Raw genomic sequence first — 20,206 nt, 5'->3', positions numbered from 1 at the left:
AATATTAGCAAATAGGAACTATAAATCTATTTCCAAATGCTAATTTGGCTTTATCTCATACAGTCTGATATGATATGATTTCCTTTTTTTTTGATTCAAAATGCTTACTCATTTTTGTTCAGAGTGTGTTGTTTAATTTCCAAATAGATGAGAATTTTCCTGATACTGAATATTGATTCTTATTTTACTTCTGTTAGGGTCACAGGATACACTTTGTATGATTTGTTTGTTTTTTTTTTAATTTTTTTTAATTTTTATTTATTTATGATAGTCACAGAGAGAGAGAGAGAGAGAGGCAGAGACACAGGCAGAGGGAGAAGCAGGCTCCATGCACCGGGAGCCTGACGTGGGATTCGATCCCGGGTCTCCAGGATCGTGCCCTGGGCCAAAGGCAGGCGCTAAACCACTGCGCCACCCAGGGATCCCCACTTTGTATGATTTGGATAATTTTGTTTCCCATGCCAAAACAAAATTTTGTGGTTTATATTGGTAAGTGCACACTTAAAAAGAATGTTTTTTCTGCTGTGGTTGTGTGAAAATTTTAAAATTAGATTAATTAGATTAAATTCATTGTAGTATTATTTAGATCTTTTATATGCTTACTAAGCGGCCTCTTGTGTTACTGATAACTGAGAAAGAATGTTTTTATTGAGATATAATTACTAACATTATATTAGTTTCAGTTATACAAAGTAATGATTCAATATATGTATATATCGTGAAGTGATCACCACAGTAAATCTACTTAACATCCATCACCATACAGTTATAAATTTTGTTTCCTTGTGATGAGAACTTTTAAGATTTACTCTTTTAATAACTTCCACATATATAGTGTTATTGACTGTAGTAATGGTGCTGTACATTATATCCTGAGGGCTTATTTATTTTATAACTGGAAATTTGTACCTTTTGATTCCTTCACCCATTTCACCATGCATCCCCCACCCCTGCCTCTGGCAACTGCCAATCTTTATATCAATGAGGTGTTGTTGTTTTTTCTTTTTTTCTCATTTGGATTCCCCTTGAAATCAAACACTGTCTTGCTCTTTCTGACTTATTTCACTTGTGTAAGGCCATCAGAATCCATCCATATTGTAATAAATGGCATGATTCCCTTCCTTTTGTGACTTAATGATATTCCAGTGTGTGTGTGTGTGTGTGTGTGTGTGTGTGTGTGTGTATACACTTATATCACATTTTCTTCAGCCATCCGTCCCTGGAACCTGTGAATAATGTCACCTCCTATGGCAAAGTAGTTTGAGGTGGAAGGTGGAATTGAGGATGCTAATCAGCTGATCGTAAAATAGGGATAATATCTTGGATTACCCAGGTGGGCCCAATGTAATGACAAGGCTCCTAAAAAAATGGAAGAGAGAGGCAGAATGTAAGTTTTGAATGTGAGGATGTGAGAAGGATGCAAGCCTGTTAAATGGGTGAAGCATGATTGCCTGTGATAGTTCCCATTGCTGTCCCAACCATGGAGGAAGGGAACCATAGAGCTTCCAGAAAGGAATTAAGCCCTGCTGATATCTTGATCTTAACCCATTGAGATCCATGTCATTGGATCTTTGGTTAAATTCTAACCTACAGAACTATTCAAATAATGAACTGTCTTGCTTTAAGTCACAAAATCTGTGGTGATTTGTTACAGCAGGCATTGGAAGCCATGCAGTGCTTTACAGGATGTAAGGAAAAGCCAAAAGACCATGCCCAGTGAAAGGTGGTAACTTGAGAAATTCCATAGATCTCAGCCAGGAATGCAAGGATGGGCCAGAGTGCTACCTTCAGAAAGGATGTAGAAGAGACTATTTGGTATCTGGGTGGGTGTTGCTCTGTCTACAAATTCAGATTTCTGGTAGAGTCTGACTGGTGTGGGGAAATCCAATTGTGTGAGTTCCTGGACATCACCCCTTTGTCAGGGAGGGAGACCCCACAAGGCTGCAAGGAATGAGGTAGTGCATTTTCCCGTTGGAAGGCCATTAGTGTCCTCAGATGAAGTGGCTGGGGGAGCTTGTCCAGACCCAGTAGAAAGATGGGAACCAAACAGTAATGGAGTGAAAATGACTTTTTAAAATAGGTCTTGTGTTTGCTAGTTTTGCTTTATTATTTATTCAGGTCTCAATAGGAATCCCTTTGAGAAGACAGAAAAAGAGACGGAGAGAGAGCACACAGAATAGAGAATAAAACATCTAAAGAAACACAAAGCTTCAAAAAGAGTTGATCATTCCTTGGGTGTAGTAGGCTCGATGATGGACTCGAACACCATGGGCCGGCAGCATGCGTGGCCATTTAAACACCTCCCGGCTTGGATTTCCGTTTCCAGGCAAAACTCCTGGCAAGAGCCATTTGGATGCGCACAGATCTCCTTGAATCTGCCCCTGGCTGCACGGAAAAGAGGGTTATTGTAACTATGTCTCCGTAAATTTTTATTGAATTACTGGGTAGGAGGAGTGTCTGGAAACAATCTTGGGCAGATTTTGTCATTGTTGTTGTTATTTAATTCCTTAAACCAACACTTAAAAAAATATGCCTTCACTCCAAATTTGGATTTGGGGCATTCTTTTTTTTAAAAAAGATTTATTTATTCATGATATATATATTATATATATGATATATATATGATATATATATGATATATATATGTAGAGAGAGAGAGAGACACAGGCAGAGTGGGAGAAGCAGGCTCCATGCCGGGAACCCGACACGGGACTCAATCCCGGGACCCCAGGATCGTGCCCTGGGCCAAAGGTAGGTGCCAAACTGCTGAGCCACCCGGGGATCCCCGGATTTGGGGCATTCTTGAAAATCAGGCACTATCTGGGGCATCTGGGTAAGAAAGCCTCCACCGGGATGACCTGCCTCCTTCAGGTCTCTGGGGACTGTGCTGATGCCAGTCTTTCCTCCTCATCTCCTATCACTGATGGCAGAGATAGGTTTTCTTCAGTTTCAGTCTTGTGCTGCTAATTTTCCTAAAGCAGAAGAAACTTTTTAGAGAAATCTTTCTGTGTATACCTTTGAAAAGTGGAAGAAAATAGAGATCTAAAAAGCGAAGATGCTTCAGGGAAATTGTTAGTGAGGTTATCTTCCTGGAGGCAGACAACACTCCCACATATAAAATATGAAGAAAGTGTCCCAGTCACGTCAGATACTTCACTCACCCCTTGCCCGTCTGAACTGGCCTTTCAGGTTGCAAGCCTGCTCTCAAAAGTGGTTCTTCGTAAGGGCTAAACAAATATAGCTGTTAAAAACGTCGAATAATATTTGATTTGTGTTTTACTGCTTACTGTTGTGGGGTGAGCTACATACGATGGGGTGCTCAGTTTCAAAAGGGGGGCACACTTTCAAGTCGTCTTCATATGTAATAAAGTGGACCTTTTCCATGACAACTTCTTAAGCTCTTGGCTGACATTAAGAGAAGTACCCACAACCAGCACTTCTAGGTGTTTGTATTGGGAAACACAAAGGCCAATTCTTTTTTTAAAGATTTTATTTAGCTATTTGACAAAGAGAGAGTGAGAGAACACAAGCAGGGGGAGGGGCAGAGGGAGAAGGAGAAGCAGGCTCCCCATGGAGCAGGGAGCCGGAATGCAGGGCTTCATTCCAGGACCCTGAGATCATGACCTGAGCCAAAGGCAGATGCTTAGCTGACAGCGTCACCCAGTTGTCCCATAAAGGCCAGTTCTTGAAGACCTTCAGATCAGTAGAGGGCATTATATAAATTCAGTAAATGCCTATTGAATGGATTGAACTGAAATTCAAATGCATTCAGTTGAATTCAACTTTTCAAGATTCACAAGGCCATTGTTTAATAGATGTGAGGATCTACATCAGATTTTTACCCAAAATGTGAACTGGGAAATAATTTTAAGGGTACCTTTTTTTCCCCTTAGGTTTTCTTTAAGGATTTATTTGTTTGTTTGTTTGTTTGTTTGCTTATTTATTTATTTATTTATTTATTTATTTATTGTGAGAGACAAAGAGAGCATGAGTGAGGGGAGTTGCAGGGGTAGAGGGAGAGAATATCTAGCAGACTCCCTGCTGAGCCCAGAGCCCAACTCAGGGCTTGATCTCATGACTCTGAGATCCTGACCTGAGCCAAGAGTCAGAGGCTAAACTGACTGAGCGCCCCCAGGTGTTTCTGTTTCAAGTCAATGATCATCCTAAGTGTTGAGCACTATGCAGAAAGGAGCTGCAATCTAAGTTTTTCAATCCCTAGACTGTACATCTCTCCATTTTATCTATAAATTAACTCAACTACTATATACACAGGCCCCATTACTGTGGCTAAAACTGGCCCATTGGCACTAGGATCATAGGAAAGGAGTATATTATAGAGGATGAACCAGTGACATGAGTTGTCTTATGTGATAAATCACTGTTGAACACCCCATCATTCTTGGACTTCTTCCATTCTCTGATGGTGTGGTTTCCTGTTTGACCTCACTTTTTAATGATGAGTTCTCTGGGCACAAGAATCACAGCTTATTCTTCCCTGTACATACCAGAACCTGACTGAAGCCTTGGTACATAATGGGCATTCAGTCAGTGAGTGGAAAATCATTAAGACACGGCTCCTGCTCATCCTGTAACATGTTTGTATGGGAATTGGCTGTTACTGTCAGTGCACATGTCTTGGCATTAGGTGTGCAATTTTGCTGCAGTCGACTACTGAGCATTAAATTTTTACATCACAAAGGAGCTTTGTAAAGGATGACACACCATCACTCGGGTGTAAGAATCCAAGTCCTATTCAGGGCATTTTTCTTACTTTTCATTTTTATTAGTTCTTTGCTAGTGAATCGTTTATATTGCGCAATGTCGTATCTAGCTCTTTGCTTCCAAAACATAAGCTGGAGTTACAATGAACATAAGAGATGATCCGATCTCATGAATTATCCTACAGATGAGGAAATGAGGCAAGGGGAAAGGGAGCAACTTATCCAAGCTCACCTAATGCTTTTGTGATGGAGGGGAATGGGAGACGTCTGTGGCCTCAGTTCCATTGAATCCCCCCCCTCTTGTTCCCACTCTGTATCCCCCTCTGTTACCCTGGCTTCCAAAAGAAAAGCTTTAGTCCCACTGCAAATGACACCTAAGGGCAGCAGGAAAAGCCACCACACCCCCTTGCCCCACCACATAGACGTGTCCTATAGTCCCGTATTCCAGTACAGTGGATTACTGGAAATGTTTTTTGCCTCTTGCTTTTCTAACCATCACATTACTTTCCCTTACTTTGGTTCAGTGACAGTGAAAACAATAACAACAACAACAAAAATGAATCCATTTTCAAAGTTTGGAAGACTTGGTTAAAAGCATTCATTTCCTGACGAGAAGGACTTTCCTCCGTCCAACCCATATGGTTAGTGAGGATACCACTTAGTAGGTACTTATCAGAAGGGTCTTTAGCAAAGCCATGTAGACACTTATCTTTTAAGTTGAAGTCACCAGGGGCTCCTGGATGGCTCAGTTGGCTAAGTATCTGCCTTTGGCTCACTTCATGATCTCAGGGTCCTAGGATCGAGCCCTGAGTTGGGCTCCCTGCTCAGTGGGAAGCCTGCTTCTCCCATCCTTCTGTTGCTCCCCAGCTTGTGCTCATGCGCTGTCTCTGTCAAATAAATGAATATAACCTTTAAAAAAAAAATGAAGTCACCAGCTTACGTGCTCCTTTTAATATCATTGGATATGGCATCACCTTTCACCGCTCTCTAGAGTCAGAAAAAAGGAAGCAGCACAATGGAGCCTTAGGGTGGAGGTGAAGACCATGCCCTGAGTGACAGGTAGCTCATTCTGTCAGCTTGGGGGAGGCACTCACTTTTCAGGGCTTTGATTTTTCCTCTGTAGAATATGAAAAATAGACTAGATCATCAAGACCTTTTTGAATCTTATCAACAACAGTGAATGATTTTATAGTATCTGACCTCTCATAGCTTCTGTGCTCATTGAAACAAAGATAAATGTTCTTTTTGTTTTGTTAAAAAATACTCTTGCATTTGTTTAAAAAATACTTATTCTTCTCTTTAAATAAGAGAAAGCATTTTGAAGTTCATTCATAAGGGGCTCAGTGAGGCTCCTACATATTAGCTCTTCCCAGCGGCATGGGGTCGCTTAACCTCAGCCCTGAAGTACAGTCCCAGACTGTTGTTCACCCTAAAACTCTTGTGAGTGTGGGTTAGTGGGTATACAGAATATTACTAAAGGAAAGATGTGGATGAAAGCCTTGATAGACAGCTTCAAACACTCTCAGTATTGAGCTGCCCCATGATTTTCCTCCAGACCCCCTATGCCTCCACAGCTTAGGGCCTGAAGCATTCAAACATTGCATTGCTTTGGGCTTTTGTCTTTCTTTTTGGTCATGTCTTATTCCTCTCCTAAATCTCACTTAGGAAATCTCTCCTTCATCGGTGCCAGGGCTCTCTTTTGGGGACGTGGCGACTCTCCCCTGAGCAGTACAGTAACCAAGCTTGGGAGTCAAGGGCCATCACAGCTTTCTTTGTATGCCTGCTTCCTGGTAAGGGCGTCCCTGACTGTGGGTGTCTAACTGCACTCGTTTCCCACGCCTAGACTCTCCACACCGGAAACTCTTCCCCCCCTGCTTCCACCAGATTAGGTCTCCTGAAGTCAATTTGCAAGCAACTCCCCAGTTGCACCCTCCCCACAAATCTGAAGTACGCCCTACCCATGAGCAGCAAGCAATCCTTTAAGATCCAGAGTTAGCAAGACAGTTGGGATTCACCAAGAACAGGCAGGCCTCCCACTATATTTTCTGGTGGAAATTTTGGAAGCATCCTTTTGCAAACACCATAAAGCATAGCAACCACAGTTCCTTCACCTATACGAGGACGGTCCACTTCCATACATCTATGCCTGCTTTTTAATAATCCCTCATCCCTGAGGCCCTGAATTCTCAAGAACAGAGAAGAAGACATTCTACATGATGTAGAGCAAGAAGATGTTTCTTCCTCCTTGCCCCACATGTCCCGAGTTCTGCAAATGTAATGACCCATTCTGGGTGTCTTGTTACTCCCCTGGGTGAAAGTGAGGAGGGCCCCACCCATTGCACATCTGTGCAGGTCACCCTACTATACCTGTTTGACCCCTGTCTGCATGCTGACCGCAGGAGGACACACTCTGCTACCGGGTCATTTCTGACGTCTGTGTTTAAGTTCTACTGTAGAAGACTAAAATGTTGCAAAGAAGGAAGAAGAGCCAGGGGCTGCGATGGAGCCTTGAAGGGCAGAGTCCAGCGCAGGAGACCAACGGTCCAAAGGAACAAAGGATTGGGCATGTTGTAGACTGGAGTAAGCCTTACAAGGAGGTCCCCTTGCCAGTCCCTCTGCTGGGGACCCTCCAGCTCTGGTGTGGCTCTTATGCCAGTACCTTGGAGACTAACTTTTTCTACAATAAGTGGAGGATGTTGGAAACCAAGATTTACTAGAAAAATGCCCCATTTGCTTTTGGTTATCTAGATCTGGACACTGCAGGTCCGCTTGCCTAAATCCATCTTGGGTGAGGGAGCAAACACCTGTGACCTCACTTCACCCCCCGCCGAGAGCCCCGCGGGAGCTGCTCACTGATGAGCCAGGCATCCGCAGGGCTGGGCCCCAGGCCTCCGACTTCCTAGGGCCTCCTGCTGGGGCCCGGCTCCTCCGGGCTGCCCGGAAGGTCTCGGGCCCGCACTCTACCAGGGCTTGGGCAGAGCTGCTCCGGTTACCTGCAAGGACTCGGCTCAGAAAGAAGAGCAGGGCGAGGAGCAGGCCCGCCGGCCTCATGGCTGCAGGAGGAGGAGCTCGGCTGCTCTGCAGAGGCAGACACGGCTTCCCGGCCGCTCTGGGGGCTGTCGCCGGGCTCGTCTGGGTGCCAGGTGCCCTTTGTCCCTCATTAGGGATGTTCGGGAACAGCGTGTGTCCTACGCACACACCGTGGCCTCCAGGAGGAAACCGAGGCCCCTGCTCTGTGGGCGCCCAGTTCGGGCCAGGAGAGCGAGCCAAATGGGAACGAGAGCTGCGGCCCCTCCGGCCGCGCATCAGAGCGCACGGCCCGCGCTACCTGGATCGGGCACGGGAAAGCAGCCCGTCCGGTTAGTGGCCACACCTGTAGGGGCGCCCTCCCAGGCTTTACGGGTCACTGAGCACCACATCCCCCCCCCCCCCCGCCCTCTGGAGCCAAGGAGCAGCTTCCGTGGGCGGGGGGGGGGGGGGGGGAGAGCATCCCTGTGCGGCCTCCGCCTCTGCGAACGTTCGGGAGTCCCCCGGGGGGTGCAGCACCCACTGGCTCCTGCCCGCGCGGACGGCGCTACGCGGCCTCGGGCGCCCCCCCGAGACTTGGGGCGCTCCTCTGCATCACCTCGGGACCCGGGGAGGCCGGACCCGCCGATGCCTCCTTGCCGGGGGCGGGGGGGGGTCCCAGGCCCTCCGGAGCTTCCGCGAAACCTTCCAAGTCACCCTCGCACTGCGGCAGCTGCCGCTGCTGTCAAAGGAGGCGCACGGCGGGGCGCCCGGGGCGCAGGGGTCCCGGAGACGGCCACGGCCCTGCCAGCGCGCAACCAGGGCGGCCGCTGCCTGAAGGGCACCGGGAGGGCGAGGGGCCGCCAGAGCCACGCAGGGTTTCGGAGCCCCAAGGCCCGGAGGCCCCGCGCGGCCGGCCTAGGAGCAAGAGGACCGCTTTGGGGACCCCTGGGCCCGAGCCCCGCCCGCCGTCCCCCGCCCCACTGAGGCTGCTGCGTGTGCTGCGGAGGGCAGGCCGGGCTGCAGCCTCCGCTCGATGCTCTTCTCCTTAAGGGGTCCCTGCGCCGGACTCTGTTTGCCAGCACCCCCCCACCCCACCCCACCCCAAGGGTCACCCTCCTGTGGCTCACGTTTGCAACCATGGGACACACCGCATGGTGCGTCCTGCGACTCCGACCCCAGCCCACCCCCAGCTGCTCGGTGCTTTTCCTTCACTCAGAGGGAAGTGTCTAACCCAAGTGTCACCGCAAAGATGAAAGCCATGGAGGCAAAGCTGAAAATGATGGCTTTTTTTTTGCATTTCAAAGAATTTATTTTACAATAGAAAAGTAGACCTTTGAGCCAGCCAAGTTCAAAGTTAGAAGAAGGGACAACTTCAGTTCTGGATAATGCACCTGGATTTCATTCAGAACCACTGACCATGTGAGCAACCTCCCAGCTGGTCTCTGCGGAGGGTGGTCCCTCAATTTCAACACCTTTTCCGGTGACTGTGGCAATTTGAAACCGGTTATGGGGCGGGCACCTCGATAATACAGCACTCGCAAGCGGCGGTCCCCTAGCCCTCGGGCCTCAGTCTGGCTCAGGACTGGCTGCTTCTCCAGAACTTCTCGCAGCAGAGGCTGAGCCAAGTATGTACCATAACCCGTGGCCAGCGGAGGGGCCTCAGAAGCTACGCCAAGCCTGTCCACATAACCGAGGAGGCTCTCTCTGTCAGCGTAGCCCCCAGGGACCCTGGTGTTCCACGGGGGCTTCATCTTGGAGCAACGGCTGTCCATGGCCCTCTAGGGCTATAGCTGTGTCCGTCTCCCAACAGCTCATCAATCACCATCCGGCCACATGTACATCTTATGTATATTAGCTCCATTTCCTTAGCTTAATATTACTTATCCTTATTAAAATCGCCAATATTTCTGTTATTCTGTTCATTAGCATGGTAGTTTTGATTGCCATTCATCATTAACCTTTATGATCACCTTTCTAACCTTGGATCATTTCTGGGGCGGTCATGCAACACTGAGCAGAGGTTCCCTATTTATAAAGGCTGCAAGATTTACTGAAGGGGATTACAGACACACATCTACAAGCTGCTCCCCTGTTCTCATTCTACTGCCAGGGTGTCCTTGTCCCAGCTGAGCCTCTGAAGAATGCAGAAAAACCCTCGAGGACCCAGTAACCAGATTTGCGAGCCTGTAAGCCCCAATGAGGGTCTCCTTGGCACCTCAAAGTCACCACAAAATTCTCTAAATCCCCTCAGGGGCACAGGATCCGTGACTGCAAGCAATAGCGAGTCACGGGGTGACAACCATGGCATTCCTGAGACTCTTCTGCAGGCACAGAGGGTATCTGGCAGGACGACTCTGGAGCTGCCGAGCTCCTGAAAATGTACAAGTGCCCCTCAGGGTGCCAGCAACCTCTTGTTCTGGCGGTGAAGACCCATCACAAAATTCTAAGTCTCCTCAAGGTCCTGGGTGCGGCCCTACTGTCCTGGCAAGGCTAGACAAGCATGTGCCTCCTTAGAATTTGGTATCGGCTCAGAGCCCAGAAGCTGCCATTGCCAACACCCGAGGCACTCAGTGTGTCCTCGGCCTGCCTGAGCCTCTGGAAACATTCTAAGTACCTTCAGGTGTTCTGGAAATGCTGGTCCTGCACAGGAAGGCATGCAGCTCCTGACCATCCAGCATGAGCAAGGGCAGTGTTGAGTGGGGCAGGGAGTCCTTGAACCACTCGTGGTGGCCTGTCGCCCCCTGCTGGACCAGGAACCACCGCTGTGGACACCTTCCTATAGCCCCCTAGGCTGAGTTGCCCCTGCCGACCCCCAAACGAGACCCCCAGGGTTCTGTGGGGGGAAAGCTGGCAGAAGGGCATCCAGGCAGCAATGGCTGAGGCGATGCTGGGGCTGAAAGCAGGTACAGCTGGGGCTTCTACAAAGGGGGTGTCGATCTGGAGTCCTGCCTTCCCTGTGTGGAGCCCAGCCACACCACCCAGGGGGTGAAACTTCTGAAATCTGGTGGGTGTGGAATGATGGGCAGACTCAGGACTAAAGTCCCTCCATCTCCTTTACAACATCCACCTGGAGTTTGTGCAAGCGTTCTCACATTCACCTTTGTCCTCCTCCTCTGGTCTCTATTCTCCTCTGCTGCTACTTTCAGCCTTAATTGTTTTTTTCTTTATGCAGACCTTGGACCCTGGCATCAAAATATCCCATTAGGCAAGAATTGGTCCCTTGCCAATCATGTGTTTCATGAGTACAGGGGATTCCCCATTAGCTAACTTTATTACTATAATCATTATGTTATCATTTGTTAGTCATTATTACAAATATTTTCTTATTAATAATATTCATCTTTCTTTTTAAAGATTTTATTTATTTATTTATTTATTTATTTATTTATTTATTTATTTACTTACTTACTTACTTACTTACTTACTTACTTATTTGAGAGAGACACAGTGTGAGAGAAAGAGTACTAACAGGATGGAGGCAGAGGGAGAAGCAGGTCCCCACTGAGCAGGGAGCCCACCATGGGGCTCGATCCCAGGACCCTGAAATCATGACCTGAGCTGAAGGCAGACGCTCAACTGACTGAACCACCCAGGTTCCCTCATCCCTTTTTCTTATTATGGATTATTCTTCTGCGGTTGACTTATACATCACTGTGGGCTTCCCGCAGGACTTAGAAAGCCCTGCGGTGGCTCAGGTGGGCAGATGGACATTTCTGTGCCTTCCAGCAATGGTAACAGGATTTCTGGGCCACTGAAGGCACTGGGGATGTTTCCAGCAGCTCTGGTGATCTTAAGACGTCCTCATTACGCCTGGGTTTTTGTCAGTGCTGTCTCCCTGGCTCTGAGCTGAGGGAAGTGGAAGATACTAAGGCTGCCGGGACGCTGTAACTTAGAACATTTCTATAAGGTCCAGTTGCCCCTATGCCTCCAGTTTGGGCAGTGGCAATCCCTGGCCTCCAAAATGACCGAAACTAGTGAGACAGGCTGCTGTGGCACCTTCCGCGGGCAGTCATCACAGGTTTCTGTGTCCTCACAGCATCACTGAAACACTTTGGTTTTACCCCTGTCCTTCACTGGCAGCCAGCAAGAGGGGTTACCAGACCCCTACGGTGCCTCAGAATATTTTTAAGTGGATCTGACTGGCCAAAGGTGTCCTTGTTAGGACTTGCAGGCTGCCAAAAGCCATCGCTAGGCCCCTAAAGGGACATGTAAATTTTTCCAAAGTCTCATCAAGAGGGCATAGGGTGCCTTTCTAGGTGTGACTTCATTACCTCAGGTCAAGGCCGTGGAATCATTCAGGAGCTCCTCCTGTGAAAGGACAATCGCTGGTACAACAGGATCCTCACAGCAGCTGTGCACCTGCATCTGTTGGTGACACTCACAGTCATCTCTGGCAACCAGACACCCTTCATGATACAGAAAATATATTCGTTGCTGTAAAAGAGAACCTCCATCATAATGGTAATGACAGTGGTCACAATAAAAACTGGTGAATATCAACAAGAATGATGATCATTGTCTATTGACGCTATTGGCAATGATACTAAACCTATGGACTTGGGACAGAGAACAGATTCCCCTTAGTGAATAACAGGTACAAGTATTGGGCCTCATGGGGTAGTTTAGAGTCCCAGAAGGCAAAGATGAAGAGCCAGAATGATAAGAAAATCCGCTTGGAGGTGGGCATGTGTAAACACAAGGACTCCTGAGTGAGCCTCGCATTCCAGCCTCCTAGGAGTTCTTGAGTCGGAGGAACATGTGGAAAAAAGACACACCAAACGAATATGCCTTAGACCAGGGGAAATTCCTCCAGAAAAGTACTGGCCAAAGCCTGAATCCATCCTCAGGAGACTAGAATCCCCTCTGCTTTTCAATGCTGTCATGATTTGCTAGTCAAAATACAGAATAGGAAATCCTGAACAGGAAAACCACCTGCTCAGCCATTCAACCAGGGATATCCCTGCTCAGGTGGAAATGCACGTTGGCAAAGTCCCATGTCTGGGAGAGTGCCAGGGGTTAACAAGAGGAATAATAAGAAGGGTTAAGAGGTCTCTGGATGTATCCCAGTAATCTCTGTACAAGTGTTTATACATGAACATGCACACACATATCATTCATGGATGATGAAATGAAGACAGATTTATTTTTGCATATACTCATGCCAGTAGGTAGTCGAGACAACATTCCAGGGTGAACCCATATACAGGAAATATTTTGTGACATGGTCTGGAGTAGGCTAGGCATGTGGGGGAGGGGGAACTGTCTTTCTGCGTGTGTTCATGGGACATTGTACTCAGTGTGCATTTGTGTACACTGGGCTTTGGGTTGTAGGCCTCTATTGCAAGATTTCTGGAGAGGACTGAGCCTATTGCTGGGTCTGAGGACTTGCCAGTTGTGGTGTCTGGAAAATTAGGTGATGATGGGCATGGGATATTTGTTTTTGCAACAGGAGACCCATGTTCAGCGACTTTGAAGACTTCAGTGTGGAATATATTCCCATGATATGACGGGTAGGGGTTTTGTTTTCATGTTTTCTACTGGTATTGAGTTAATTTAAGTTAAATTTTTGGCAGGTTGTCAAAGTAGGTTCAGCAGCCTGTTTTTAAGGAGCAATGGGCTGGGCCATCTACATAGCTTTTAGCATGTTTATTACACACCTGTGGTTTGGATGGAGAGTATATGGGATAAGTATGTGCATCCGGGACTGCAGGCATATGTATATTTTGCCTGGCCTTGGTTAGATTTGGGATTTTGTATTTGGAGACGAGTCTGTTTGGAGACGAGTCTGTTTATTTGCATCCAGAAATAAGAGTGTTTGTGTTCTACATGCAGATGGTATTGAATTCATAGACTTCCGTGGTTAGAAAGAACGTAGATAAATTGTGCTTTAGAAAATTATTACAGATCAATAGATCCTCTGCCTTAATAATGGAGGTTTTTATGGAGATATCAATGCATAAGGAATTTTTTCCTGTGTTCTAGGCTACACAATATTAATATCTTATAAAATTGCCTCAAATGCCACTAACAAAAAAATTATCTGCTACCTTTCATTAAATGAATAGCAAAGATGATTACTGAGGGCTCCCCTCTGACATATACACTTACTGTCCCTGCTGGTACACGTGCTGTCAGGGGCATCCCAAGGGACCAGGAACACATTGTGCTGGCCAGGATGGCCCAGAGAGGGCATCCTTGGCCCTCCAGAATCACTACACTTTTCCAAATATATTCATGGATGTAGGAACTGCTCTTGTCCTCCTGAAAAGGCTGGAGAGGGTGAACATGCAGTCAGAAGCTTCCTCACAATTATCTACATCAGCTTAGAGCCCAGCGCTCCTCAGAAAGCTTTAAGACATAAGGACTTCAGAGTCTATGAGGATGAGGGGCTGGCTCCTAGGAGGCTGGAATGAGGGAGCTGTCATGAACCCGGAGCTCCACCATTCATTGTCAGATCTCAGGAAGACCATTTGGAAGGACTGGCCTGGAACATGGCTGGAGAGTGCATTTTCATCACAAACACATGGTCTGTGTGCCTCTGGGTTGTGCTTTCTTCACTTTCAACATGCATGTTTAGAGTATTAATATATATATCCACACAGGAACTTATTTTTACCATGAAAAAAATGAGATAAATGATGTTTGAGCATTCCAAAGATCTCAGCAGAATTTCAGGACAAAAGGCTAAGAAAAAGTCTCAACACCAGGGGACACCATAATTACAAACTTCACACTTTCTACCCCCTCGTGTGGTCAACTCCCCAGGAAGGGGAATCAGAATCTCCAAGCTCAAGCTCCTTCATTCCACCCTCCTAAACCCAAGAGAGAAACTGCTTCATTCCCCAATAGCTCCCAGGTTTGGCTCACAGCACAAATCTGCTCTCAACTGGAGGCTCCTTCAGATGTCAGGATATTCAGGGCCCTCAATAGTCACATGTACAGGAACCAGAGACCCCCCCGCCCCCCAAGGTGGGAGGGCATCATCCCAGGGATGATGGAGACACAGGTTCTCTTACACACATGCATTCCACTCTAGAGGGGCCGTCTACCCATCAGGCCATCAGAGTGACCCTATTCCAAATGCCATCCTATAGTCAATGATTATTTTTGGCTGCATCAGTTCCTGAAAAAGCAACTCGTTCTTCAGTTAAGGCATTTTCCTATGGAATGACTGGAAAATACCTTTTCATTGTAATAATAACAAAAACATAGATAGAAATAATTAGGGATCCCTGGGTGGCTCAGCAGTTTAGTTCCTGCCTTCGGCCCAGGGCGTGATCCTGGAGACCCAGGATCGAGTCCCACATCCGGCTCCCTGCATGGAGCCTGCATCTCCCTCTACCTGTGTCTGCCTCTCTCTCTCTGTCTTCCATGAATAAATAAATATTAAAAAAAATTATACTCCAATACACACTTTCTTTTCACTCTTCAGCTTTCATTGGACCTAATTCTCAGCCAGGCAAACATGGTTTAGAGATGTGGGCAGACCTTAGTCTACTAAGACGCCATCTTATCTTACGAGCTCGTTTTTTCGTAGAGAACTTCCAAACAATACACATCCTCCATGCACTCCATTATCACATCAGTCGACTTTCAGCCCCCTAAGCATGCTATGTGCAAACGCTTAAGATTTGATGGAGAAGGTGGGTTGGAGGCTGGATGGTTTACACTGGCAGGACTGTATCACTTGACTTCTACCTAAAGAGAGAGGCGAGAGGTTCAGGTACCTGGATTCCTTGACCCCAAATCATATACAGCCCTCCTTAATGTGTGTCCAGCTCCCCACAGATCGGAGACAAGCGAGGTGAGATCACCCAGGTTAAGTGATCTCTGCGCTGAGAGACCCAGAGGCCCTGTGGGAAAGGCTCCCCCCCCACTCCCTCCACAAGAACCGCACAGCGTTTAGTGCTCTCTGCCTACGAGAACATTCCCTTTCCAGAATTTACCTCCATGGGTCCCGACATTCAATATTTACAAGCAAATGTGAAAGTCGGAGAAATCTGTGTTAGGTTATTGGAAAACCAGAAGACGACTTCTTCTGGATTCATCTTTGAGAAAATTCTGCTGCATGAATAGTTGTGATTTAGTCTTGCCGAGTCTCCTCCGGCAGGAACTTGAGAATCTACAAAGGAGAGAGAAAAGGAGATTTTTTTTTTTCCACTCACACATTCCCCGTTAATATTTATTAAGGGTATACGAGATGCGACCGAAATTTGAAAATCCAGTGCTTTTTAGTGTTCTTGTCAGAGAACACACACGGAAGGAATGAAAACCCAAGACTTCTCCCACACTTGACACAAAACATTCGGAAACAGAAAACAAAAACAGAAGATTAAATAAAAATCTGACTTTTTCGGGCAGCCCGGGTGGCTCAGCGGTTTAGCACCACCTTGGGCCCAGGGGGCGTGATCCTGGGGACCCGGGATCGAGTCCCAAGTCGGGCTCCTTGCATGGAGCCTGCCTCTCTCTCTCTCTCTGTCTGTGCCTGTCATGAATGAATAAATAAAATATTCAAAAAAATCTGACTTTTTTCAAAACTAAAAACGCTCGTTCAGGTGGCTCCCGAATAAAGATAGCGAAAAACGTGAAATTTAGTAACTCGGGCACCTGGCGATGTCAGGCACGTCCTTCTCAAAGGCACGTGAACGTCTCCATCTTCCGCAGATGTTGTGCCTCGGCGGTCCGTCCTCACCGCCCCAGCCGGGGCCGCCCAGGCCAGTTCGGAGTCCACACTCGCCCCACAGAAAAGGGCACCAGCATTTCACGTGGGGGATGCAGGCATCCCGACGCCCCCATCTCCGCACCGAGGTCCCCGCGCCCCCCGCACCCGCAGGTCACCCCGCACACCCACCTGGACGCTAAAGCGCCGTGCCGGGCTCTGCGAGCGGAAGTAGGTAGGCGCAGACCGGAAGCGCCCCGGGGGGCGTGGCGAAGGCACGCGCACGCGCAGCACAGCCCTCTCCGCCCAGGCCCCGCCCCACCCGAGCTCGCCGTTTCCGGCCGACCCGGAAGCAGATTTCCCGGACGGAAGGGCGTCCTCGCTGGAGGCTCAGCGCTTGTGGCTGCCGCTCGCACGTGGATGCCCCCAGCGTTGCGTCCTCCACGCCCGGAGCGCGGGGCCTCGCGAGCCTTCCAGCCCCCCCAGCTCCGCCCGCCCCGCCCGCGGGGAGCCCCGCCCAGCCCTGGGTCCGCGTCTGCTTCCGGTAAGCTGGTTCCCAGGCCGGCCGCGCCCCGGGACCCCTCCCTCCGCGCCCCTCCTCGGGGAGCCCCGGTGACACCCCCGCCCCCAGCCCCGCCGGCTGTGCCTGCCCGCCTGCGCTCGCGTTCCTGACGAGCCCCCGAGAAGTGTGCACTTCCTGGGCAGGGGCATCTTCGGGGGGGCAGGGGGAGACCAGGGAGACCCCGGGACACTGGGCGGGGGGGCGGGGGGAGATCCGTTTAGGGAAGCGGGTCGGATGGGCCTGGACCGAGCAAGACGGTGTGTGTGACCCGGGCTGGAAGCCCTGGAAGAAAAGTGACTAAAGGGATGCGCAGGGCCCGGGTGGGGGGGGGACCCCAAATTCATTTATTTTATTTTATTTTATTTTTGGAGTTTTGTTTTTGATTTCCAACTCCCCACTCCCTTTTTTAAAACGCTCTGTGTCCGATCCCGACGATGAGGTCCCCGGGGTTTTGCAGCCTGTTGTCCTGGACACCCCCTTCGGTGCTCCTGTCAGCAGCAGCGGGCCACTCTCGTCCGTGCGGCCTCGGTGAAGATGCTGCTACTCACTCCTCTTTAAATCAACAGCGGGAATTTAGTGTAAGCAGCTAGTCCACATCATCATCCTCCTCCCCTGCTGACGTCCTGCCCTAAGCGGACAGTGCAGTGTGTTTCCGTTCCCTTTGCCCTCCCCTCCCCGCCCCCGAGTGACCGAGGGGGAGCTCCAGTGTCCGGGGGGACTCTGGAGAGCGAGCCCATCCGTTCATCACTGAGGAAGTTACTCAGGTGGTTCCACTGCTGACCTTCTTTCATGTTCTCCAGTCCTACTAATTAGGTCTTCTTAATCTCATGTTTTGTTTTTGTTTTTGATAGTTTAATAGGATGTTCTGGAAAAGAAGAATAAAATATTTGAGATTGTGATTAAAAAAAAAAAAAGCATGAATGAGAAGCGCTCTTGCTCAGGAGTATGAGACACACGCTCTGTCGTTTGTGGGGTAGGGGTGTGGAGGGCAAACCCTGCCACGGGATCCCCTGTAGGCCCAGCCATCTCTGCGAAGATGGTGCTGTTCCCTCTACTGGCTTCACCTGCCCACCTCGACACACGCAGGGAGCCACAAGGCAGCTTGACATCTGGAAAGGATCCAGATGTTTTAAAGCAAGCATGGAACAAAAGCATCCCCCAGTAAGAGGAGGAGGCAGGAGGCGCTGTGACTCTGGGAAGGGAGCCTGGAGGGGGAGTCAGAGTGCTGTCTGCCCTTAGGGCTCCCCAAATGGAAGGCAGTCTGAGCAGCTCGGGGGCAGGAGGTGTGAAGTGTCTGTTCCGACTCTGTGCTCAGCAGGTCCCAGCAGAGACCGTGGGGTCCCTTCCAGAGGTCAGTCCACTTCATACACTCACTGCACCCCCAGATGCGTGGGCTCGCCTACAATAGGAGAGCGTTCTGAAACAACAGGCAGAAAAACCCACCTGTTGATTTTCACGTAGGTGTTGGATGTCCGAGTCCGCACTGTCGGTGAACAGCAGAGGACTGCCCTCCCCACGTGGCAAATTCCTCCCTGTGTGTGTGGCTGCAGTACAGGAAAGTGTTAGGTTGATTCCGAGCCCCTAAAGTCATCTCCACACTCAGGAGTGACTTGTCAAGACTGAGCTTGCCTGAGAAAGCAGCTTTTTGTGTGTCCTTTTTAATTTCTTGATTCTTCTTTCGAGACTTAATTGATTTCTGTCAATGTTTTGATTTCTGTCAATGATTTCTCTCAATTTCTGTCAATGTTTTGTTGTTTCATTACTTAATCTTCTAATCTTCTTTTAACTTTTACTAATTATTTTCTTGATCTGTAAAATTTGAATTGTCAGTTTCCTCTTGCTTCCTTTTACTCAAGGAAGTTCAACAGTTTATAAAGTTTATAAAGTTCAACAGTTGGTTCCTTCATTTCCAAGCCCTCTCTGATAAGTATACTTAAAGTTTATACATGTTTTTAAAGATCTATTTATTTGAGGGAACATGCATGCACTTGTGAGGGGAGAGGGGAGGGGCAGAGGGAGAGGAGAGAATCTAAAGCAGACTCTGCGGAATGCAGAGCCTGACTTGGAGCTCAGTCTCACAACCTGGAGATCATGACCTAAGCCTAAATCAAGACTCGGATGTTTAATTGACTGAGCCACCCAAGCAGGTGTTACTCAAGTTTGTACATTTTTTCGAGGTAATAGGCGTGGCCTTATCCCATGATTTTGACAGCTGTTTTTTCTAGAGGGTCGGACAGTCGTAGGACATCCTCCCTGAGTCTGCCCTCTCAGCACAGACCTGTCAGAACAGGACATAGAACGTTCAGGAGACTTGTCCGTCAATTTATGTCAGCAAGAATGATGCCCATGAACTAATGGCGACCCCGCTCCCAAAAAAAGACTAGAGTGGGATGAGCTAGAGTGAGATGCGGAGAAATGCTGAAAGGACCCCACCTTCCCCCTGGATTAAAGGAGACAAGAAGGCAGCAGCTAGACATAAAAGTAGCCCAGTAACGCTTTCTTTCCTTTTTTTTTAATTCAAATTTCATATTGGAAAATAACAGCATAACATTTAAGTGCTAAGAGAATGGATCAAATGGAGGATAAAGTTGTTAGTTTATAAGTAATAACAAAATTCATGATATGGCAGGAAATGACAGGACCCAAACATAACGTTAGAGATTAAAAAAAAAAAAAAAACCTAGCTGAGATTAACAATAATTCCTCACCTGTTATGGGAAAGACGGCATAAACATGGGATGTGAGTCCAGGAATACTTTCATGGTTAAAAGCATCTACCTCCAAAATTACCTACCTCATTTGTGAAATAAGTTACCAACCATCTGATGAATTTAGAGGAAAGACAAGTCTATGGAAATTCATCTGTCATAGCAAAGGTTTGAAATAGCATTTATTTTACATGGAAGTTAGAATCGACATACAAAACCTAATAGAATTGCCAGGTATTTTTGAGAAATGACCAGAATGACTTGAGATACTGTGTTCCTTATTGGAATTATTTCAAGACCTAGAATTTTTTTTTTTAAGCCAGAAGATTTTATTTCTGCAGCCTCAGAAATGTCTAATTCAGTTGTGAATGAGATGCTGATGAAGCTATTTACTACACTGTGTTGTGTTAACATTTTATTTATTACCCATTAGCCAAAAAAATAAAGTATAAGGTTGACTTTCTATTTTAATAAATTATTTTTAAATTTACACTTTTAGTTAACATACTGTGCAATATTGGTTTCTCAAGTAGAATTCAGTGCTTCT

General features: G+C 47.7%; 2 protein-coding genes and 1 pseudogene across 4 annotated transcripts in view; 1 reads left to right on the top strand and 2 right to left on the bottom strand.

Annotated features, from left to right (window-relative positions):
• Positions 1-2,083: 2,083 nt before the first annotated feature.
• Positions 2,084-8,146, bottom strand: DEFB108B (defensin beta 108B). The gene is made up of 2 exons (XM_072775838.1): positions 7,715-8,146; positions 2,084-2,385 (listed from the first exon to the last, which is right to left on the bottom strand). The coding sequence occupies exons 1-2, from the start codon at positions 8,025-8,027 to the stop codon at positions 2,225-2,227; spliced, it is 474 nt and encodes a 157-aa protein (XP_072631939.1). The 5' UTR covers positions 8,028-8,146; the 3' UTR covers positions 2,084-2,224.
• Positions 8,147-9,014: 868 nt separating this feature from the next.
• On the bottom strand, positions 9,015-16,649 carry LOC140604602 (proteasome subunit beta type-4 pseudogene; annotated as a pseudogene).
• Positions 16,650-16,728: 79 nt separating this feature from the next.
• Positions 16,729-20,206, top strand: part of LOC140604600 (uncharacterized) — a 28,766-nt gene continuing 25,288 nt past the window's right edge. For 2 of the 3 annotated variants that reach the window (XM_072775837.1, XM_072775836.1), the window contains exon 1: positions 16,743-16,933. The gene's annotated coding sequence lies outside the window, so the exon portion shown is untranslated. Of the gene's footprint in view, positions 16,934-20,206 lie in introns of all 3 variants that reach the window. The other variant, XM_072775835.1, reaches the window with a different exon arrangement.

Source organism: Canis lupus, chromosome 15, assembly GCF_048164855.1.
Source record: "Canis lupus baileyi chromosome 15, mCanLup2.hap1, whole genome shotgun sequence".
Lineage (NCBI taxonomy): Eukaryota > Metazoa > Chordata > Mammalia > Carnivora > Canidae > Canis > Canis lupus.
Note: the sequence above shows the minus strand (reverse complement) of the source record. Positions and strands in the feature narration are given on the sequence as shown.